Source organism: Echinops telfairi, unplaced genomic scaffold (assembly GCF_000313985.2).
Source record: "Echinops telfairi isolate 266 unplaced genomic scaffold, ASM31398v2 ScPeMD7_70;HRSCAF=299, whole genome shotgun sequence".
Classification (NCBI taxonomy): domain Eukaryota; kingdom Metazoa; phylum Chordata; class Mammalia; order Afrosoricida; family Tenrecidae; genus Echinops; species Echinops telfairi.
The window spans coordinates 28,577,017-28,584,131 of NW_022103968.1; the positions used below are offsets into that span (position 1 = coordinate 28,577,017).

Consider the following 7,115-nt stretch of genomic DNA (forward strand, 5'->3'; position numbering starts at 1 on the left):
TTCCGCGGTGATAACAGCGGAGAGTCACTTTGGAGAATACAGAAGGTGCTGTGCAGCTTGCTGGTCCCTAGCCGAGCTGAAATGTGACTCACCCCAGGGATCTTTTTTCTAGAAGGTGAAAGGTGGAAGGCTCCTCCTGGAGAACGTATAAGGAGATGAGTCACAAGATTCCTTGCTGGCAACTTTGATGTCTCTCAGCGTCGAGTGTATGTGGGAAGCTGGCTACGATGAGCATGGGGTAAAAGAGATGGCAGAACCATGGGCGATTCGCTATCCCTAACTAAAAATGGCATGTGAGCCAAAACGGATCACAGTGGAGCAAGGGGACGCATTTGCCAGGGAAGCTAAGAGGCTTCCTGATAAAGAGGGGCTTCTGGTTTGGATGGACCACAAGGCTGGCCATGTGCCTATACGGCTCTTCGAAGACATGCTTGCCTTCAAAGACTCCATTTCACAGTATGCTCAGTCCCAAATGGTATCGTTCAGTTCCGCAGAAAGGAGCTTCTGGGAAAGAGATGGGTGTGCACACAGAACATTCTGGTTCCCCTGTCCCTCAGAGAATGAAAACCGAGTCCTGGCTGAAGGTACTGCCTTCACCATGGCTTGCTGGGTGGGTCCAAGAATGAAAGCTATGGTAAGATACTTAAATTTGTTTGGGAACTTTCTAGTAGACTGTTGATAATGACTTTTATATTCTCTTATTTTAGCCCCCAAAACTCATTTGGGTAGGCATTACGATGACTACTTTGTAGATAATATAGGTGACGGAAGTCTCAAAAGTGACTTGCCCAGAACTAATCAGCTAGTGAAAGGGCTGAGCCAAGAGTTAAGCCCCAAAGTCTTGCTTTCAACTTTAAGGTTCTGGGGTTTTGCTGAATACATACGAGGTAGCCTGAGCCACATGACCTCCCTGAACTGTGTCCTCCCCCCACCCCTCTTTTTAAACAGGGCCTGGCCACGTTGGGAAAGTCAAGTGCAATCAAAGCTTGAGGACATGGTGAATTGCGGTGCACAAAATCATCAGGAGATCCCTTTTGATGGTCATATTTACAGCCTCTTGAGCAAGATAAAACACACGAGGAATGGAGAGGGCCTCTTGAGTAAGTTTCTTAAGCTGTATTACATAACCCGTGCTCCTGGGGGTATACTGGGTGGATCCACACGCACTGGAAGTGCTCCAGACTGAGCGGGGAACACTGCCCAGGTGGGAGCCTGGGGGCCGTTCAACCCAGAATCTGAGCTCCCAGTGGGTGGGATGAGCTAAACCATCAATCTTCTTGAGTCCATTCAAATCCCCACTGCTCACAGGTCTCCCCCAAACCACCCCCAAGTCAAAATGACCACAGTGCAGTCAGGAACCATTCCCTATTCCTTGCCCTACTTCTCTGAACCCGACTATGAGCTTCCTGTACACCACGCTGCCGAGGTCTGGTTTCGTAAGCCAAGGGGCCTTTTGCAAATGTCAACAAAGCTCCTGGGTTAAGAGGCAGCGGCAGCTCCGTTCTCATTGCCATCAGCTGACTTAACACGAGCGTCCCACACAGGCAGAATCGCGTGTCCTTCTTCCCTCCCAAAACAAGCACGTTGGTTTGTGTCTTAAACTAAAAAGGTCCAAACCCATGACCGTGGAGTCCCGGTCTAGTTCTTGGCAACCCCAGGGCAGTGCAAACAGCTTACACGTGACCACGAAGGCACAGGCAACTCTGAGGCAGAAAGATCTGGCAATCTGTTCCCATAATGTTTACACCTAGAAACCGCACAGGACAGTTCTACCCTGTCACCCGGGGCTCTCTAAGGGCCACGATCTAGTAGATAGCACCTAGCAGCAATAACAACTGACCTACAGGTTGGCTATTCGAATCCACCAGAGGCACTGTGGAAGAAAACGCCATCTGGCCACTGGGCTCTGCCACACACGAAACGAGGTCTCCGTGCAGTGTGTAAGCTGGTGGGTTAAGGGGCGAGGTGGGGGACGACTCCAGCTAGGCAGTCTTGTGAGAGTCTTCAGCTCCGGCCCAGGCCGGGAGCTCCTTCCTTTTGTAACAGCTCCACCTCGGGCAGGAGCGCTCTGCAGCACACCCAGAGGGGAGGACAGTCATGCTTTCCGACCCAGACTGCGGCGAAGGTGGAATTCAGTTCTTTCTCAAGGAGTTGAGCCCAGTCCCAGGTTGTCTGAGATCAGGATTGCCTAATGGGGACACTCAGGACTTGAACCAACCAAGCTGATATTTACCCAATGTGAAGGTAGGCTTCAGGCCATGGAAGCAAAGAGTAGGTCAAGGTGGAGAGCTTGCGTGTCCCTGAGTGGCTCCGATGATTAATGCTTGACAATGCTAAGAAAGATGGTTGGTTCAAACTCACCGGAGATGCCTCAGAAGATAGGCTTCCACAAGGTCATGGCCTGGAAAACCCAGGGGCCAGGCTCTTGTCTACCCACCTGGGGCCATCCTGAGGTGGAATGGATTGGATAGCCACTAGCCACCATGCTGGAGGGCCAGGAGTTGGAGAGGGGGCAGCTCTCCCAACAGCCATAGAAGATAAGGGACTGAAGACGCGAACTACTAGCCCTTGGGAGACCAGCCCGTTCTGAGGCACTGCACATGCCTGTCGGTGAACCGGGGCAGGAGATCACAGGTCAGAGTTGGGCACACCAGGGTCTGAATTCCAAGACCTGCGATTGGGAAGAAAGCAGATTGGTTCTGATTTCTCTGCTACGTCCATATGGCGGTCAAGCTCACACCCCGGGCCCAGTGTGAATGACGCAGAGACAGGGGAGAAGGTTGCCGGCTGACCTGGGTCCAGTATCCACTCCCCTGAAGGGACCCTAAGTCACATGGTGCTTGCCTTTTGCTCGCTGACTCAGCCCCTCACCCCCTTTCACCTTTTTCCTTGACGGAGCTCCCCACCCCCAACCCCCATACTTAAGAAACAGCTTTCTATGGATGGGGATCCTCTGGCTGCCAGCCTTTACTCCTAGTCATGGGGGTGGGGCAAGCGGGTGGACCCCCACCTACCAGGGGACAGATCAAGGTGAGACAAGAAGAGAGCTCCGACACCTTTGGCTGAGCCAGGTAGGGAGGAGGCACAGTACAGTCTCCCCTTCCTGGCCTCTGTCCCCACCCCAATCCTCTGTCCCTTCTGCCAGCAGGCATCCACTCCCCCTACAAAAGGAGCAGAGGCGAGGCTGTGAGCGCCCAGCAGCTGTCAGTCAGGCTCCCTTCCCTTTGCCCTCTGCTGGCCAGGCTGGACCGCTAACAGTCACCTCTTCCTCCAGGTGAGAGTTGGGGCCCCGCCCACCAGCTCTCTGCCACTTCCGCTCTGGATGCTATGGAAGGTCTCCAGGGGTTGCAGCTTCGAAAGCTGAGGAGCAGAGCCTGGGACAACCCTGCCTGCAGTGCTCCCCCTTCCCCACACTGAACCCTGGGTCTCTGCACCATCTCCAGTGTGGTGCCCTCCCCTTCCCCACCCAAGAACCCTGAAGATGGCCCTCCTCAGGAGAAGGCGCCCAGGAACCTGGGGCCCAGCTGCTGCCTCCATATTGGTCGAGGCATCGGAGGTACCTGGGAGGGGGAAGGTTCTCCTGGGAGGTAGAAGTCAGGAGGAGGGAGGATTGTGGCCCAAAGAAGAGGGAAATCTCAGGGCACTTTTGTGACCTGGGGACTTGTGGCAGGGGAGTTGGATGGCCAAGGGACACAACTCTCTGGTCTCCCTGTGGAGGGAGGTGGTGTGGGACTCAGAGAGGTGTGGAGCTGGTGTGAGGGAGGACACAGGTGCTGTGAGGCCCTGAACTGCCCCACTGAGAGCCAGGACCCCCTTTCTAAGCCCTGCTTTTCCTCAACCCAGGTTCTCCCCATGCCTTTGCCGGGGGTGGGGGGGTGGGGTGTTTCCAGAGCGAGGCCGACAGTGAAGGGCAGACCCAGGTGTGGGTAGAGCGGCCAGATTCAGAAAAAGGATAAAGTGATGGAAAGGAGAAAAGGGCAGGGGTCAACATGTAGGTCAAGTTCAGGTCCAGATAGGTATCTGATTACTGGAGGCAGAGTGCAGCGGGGGAAGGGGGCTTGTGGTTGTGTTACTATGCTGCTGGGGGACTCTGGGCGTCTCTCCAAAGCTCCTCAGATCTTGGGGAACAAGCCTGATGGAGAATACAGCCGAGAACCAGAAACTTTATGTCAAGACCACCCTGCGGGAGCTTCTGGTGTATATCGTCTTCCTGGTGGCCATCTGTCTCTGTATCTCTCTGCCTGTGAGAGGTATGTATGTGTACAATATCTGTGGACACACGCCCCCTGGCAACCATTGTGGGCACAGCATCCACCTGTATAAGCAAGCTATGTCCTGGGAACTTTCAATCCATAATCAAATCCTATTTATTATCCTTTTCAAATGTTGGTATTTTGGGTAGCCAAAGAACTTGTTAGTGAGTTCTAAGAGAAGGCAGCATTTCCGGGTCAAGTATCGCCAGGGGAGCCCAGGTTTTCCATTGCAGCGCGGACATCGAGTTGCAGCCAAGGCAGGTGGAAGTTTTACCCAGAGGAGAGAGCAAGAAAAGGTGTTGGCTTCACCAAATGATCATACTGTGTGTTCCCCCACATTTGCTTAGCAGCAGTTGGAAAAATATCAAGGAGACTGGAGAGCTCAGCTCCCTGATAAAGGGGTTAGAGGTGCAACTGGAGTGGTGGTCACCATAGTTAGGGTCCAGGTAAGACAGCACTGTGGCAAAGGCAGGTCCAAGGAAGTGTATCTGGAGCCCTAACTATAGATACAAACCGGGAAGGTTTGGTCTTTAAGTTGAGAGAAGCAGGTGAAAAGATTAGAGTGTAGATTCTAATAATTTTTTTTTAAAAGGACATATACTAGTTGGACCAAATATATGCTATGAGGCCTGTTGATAAGAGGGTGGTATTTGTACTGAGTTAAACATTTGTGCAGCAAGCAAAGTTTAATAGACCTAGGTGTATATGTGGGCGTTGATTCAAGGTGCAAATCAAATCATACGCCTAAGCTATCTCCTGCTACTAAACAGGTGGTTTTGTATCTTCCCGAAGGCTCGTTCCTTGTAGGGGGCATGGACCTTTCCAAAGTAAAATCTGAAGATCTGATGACGTAACTCTTCATACAACAGTTCATCAGCCTCCTGAGCCATTCACCCACATTTGCCCTCTGGGAAGCTGAGCAGAAAGCCCTGGCCCCAGGCGTCCTCTGATGGGACTCACTCCACTCTGGACCGGAGACAGGAGGCAGTGCTAAAGGTTTGCCACCAGTCACCCAGCGTGTGGGGAACAGCAGCAGACACAGGGTACCCTTTGAGGGGCCCCTTCAAGTCCTTTCAGCAAGGGACTGGCTGGAATTTACTTGTGGATGTATTGTTGTTGTTTTTCTTCCCTTAACCATCTGCTAGGATCGTTCCTCTCCTTCTTCACATCCCCTCACAACAGCTGAGACCCCCAGGCAAAGAGCCTTTCTTTCTAAATCACTCACCGGTCTCTATTTCCAGATTAACCTTTGGAACAGATTTGAGGAGAGGTCTCTAACATGCCAGACTTACAATGAACCATTTCTGACTCCTCTGAATGGGGCTGGAAGGAGTGCAAGCTTGGGTTCTGGAAGCCTTGAAGCCCATTCACTCATGTTCTCTACCTTATGACCTCCAAGTGCACTTGTGATTTGCCAAAGGCTGACTCACAGACTCAGCCCAGTAATTATCGAATCCCTGAGCAGCCAGGGGCTTTCAAGGGCATCTAGTTCAAGGGCACATAGGGGCAGCCATCCTTCCTAAGATCCTTCCTATGGTGCTCTGTCAAGTGGCGCACCAGCCTTACACTGGGGAGTGTGATCCGGATTTCACTTTTTCACAGGGTAACACAGTCCACTGTTGGGACACTCAACTTCCTGTCTTCAGTCAACATCTGTGAAGGGTTCTCCTCTCTTCCAAATGTTGGGCTGAGGGATACAGAGATGGCTGAGACTTAGACGCTTCCCCTTAAGGAACTTACCTTCCACTTTTTGGGTGGAAAAAATGGAGTGAAAAGATCATGGCATTTTCCCACAAACCGAGTGAAGCCCCCTCATTCTTCCTTGATATTCTCTGAAGCAGCATGGGACAACCTCTTAACTGGTCTTGGATAGTTATTTATCATTTTCCTTGGCCACCTGCACTTCAGGAGAAATCTCTTTGAGCTTCTTGCTAAATCAGTCAGGATAGTATGGTTTCCAGGCGTGGTGTTTTGCAAAGACTTGAAGCCTGGCTTTCCAGTTTGCACAGGCTTGGGCACAAACACCAGGCTCGGTCATGTCCAGTCGAGGACCTTTGTGCAAGTTGCTTAACTTCTCTGAGTTTTGGTTTCTTCATCTGGACTTCACCAAATTCCGTAGGATGGTGTGAGCATTACATAAGACATCTCTTAAGCCAGTCATTCAGTGCGTGGTATACAGTAAGAGTTTTTTCAGAATATACACCAACCCTCGTTGTCTATTGTGATTCCCACTACTGGAAAAAATATTCCAGAACAGTCGGAGCAGTCCAGAGAGGTGTGCTGATAGTTTGTCCTCCACTGTATTTCTATTTGGTGGCTCTATTAGGGCGTGCGGTGAGAGAAAGAGGGTACTTTCTGCTCTCGTCAAGACTTACAGCCTTGGAAATTCCAAAGGACAGTTCTACTCTGTCCTGTAGGGTCAGTGTGAGTCAGGATCATCTTAGTGATTTGTTTTGTTTAGTGATTCAGACAGGCGAGGAGCCCTGGTGGCATAGCGGTTCATCACTCAGCCGACAGCTGAAAGACCGGTGACTTGAACCCACCAGCTACAGAACCAAGATGTGGTTGTCTGCTTCTGGCAAGATTCCTAGCCTTGCAAACCCTATGGGGCTACTCTACTCAGTCCACAGAGTAATTCCCCACCCCACCCCACCTACTGCCACAAGTCAATGCCAACTCATCGCCGGCCTCGATAGAATATTCAAGACTGTAGTTCCCTCCTGGAAATCGAGAGCCTCATCTTTCTCCACTGGAGCCACTGGTGGGTTTAAAATGACGACCTTGCCCAGGGTCACCATGAGTTGAGGGCAGTGGGCTTGTTTTGGGGGGTGTCAAGACCTGCAGAATTACTGAGCTCTGAAT

At 51.6% G+C, this 7,115-nt stretch overlaps 1 protein-coding gene across 1 annotated transcript in view; it reads left to right on the forward strand.

Annotated features, from left to right (window-relative positions):
* The first annotated feature begins 1,336 nt into the window (after positions 1 to 1,336).
* The window catches only part of PKD2L1 (polycystin 2 like 1, transient receptor potential cation channel), a 43,535-nt gene continuing 37,756 nt past the window's right edge, over positions 1,337 to 7,115 (forward strand). The window contains 3 exon segments of the mRNA XM_013004181.1: positions 1,337 to 1,436; positions 3,275 to 3,559; positions 4,119 to 4,229. Of these exon segments, the coding sequence (XP_012859635.1) occupies positions 1,337 to 1,436; positions 3,275 to 3,559; positions 4,119 to 4,229 (496 nt within the window).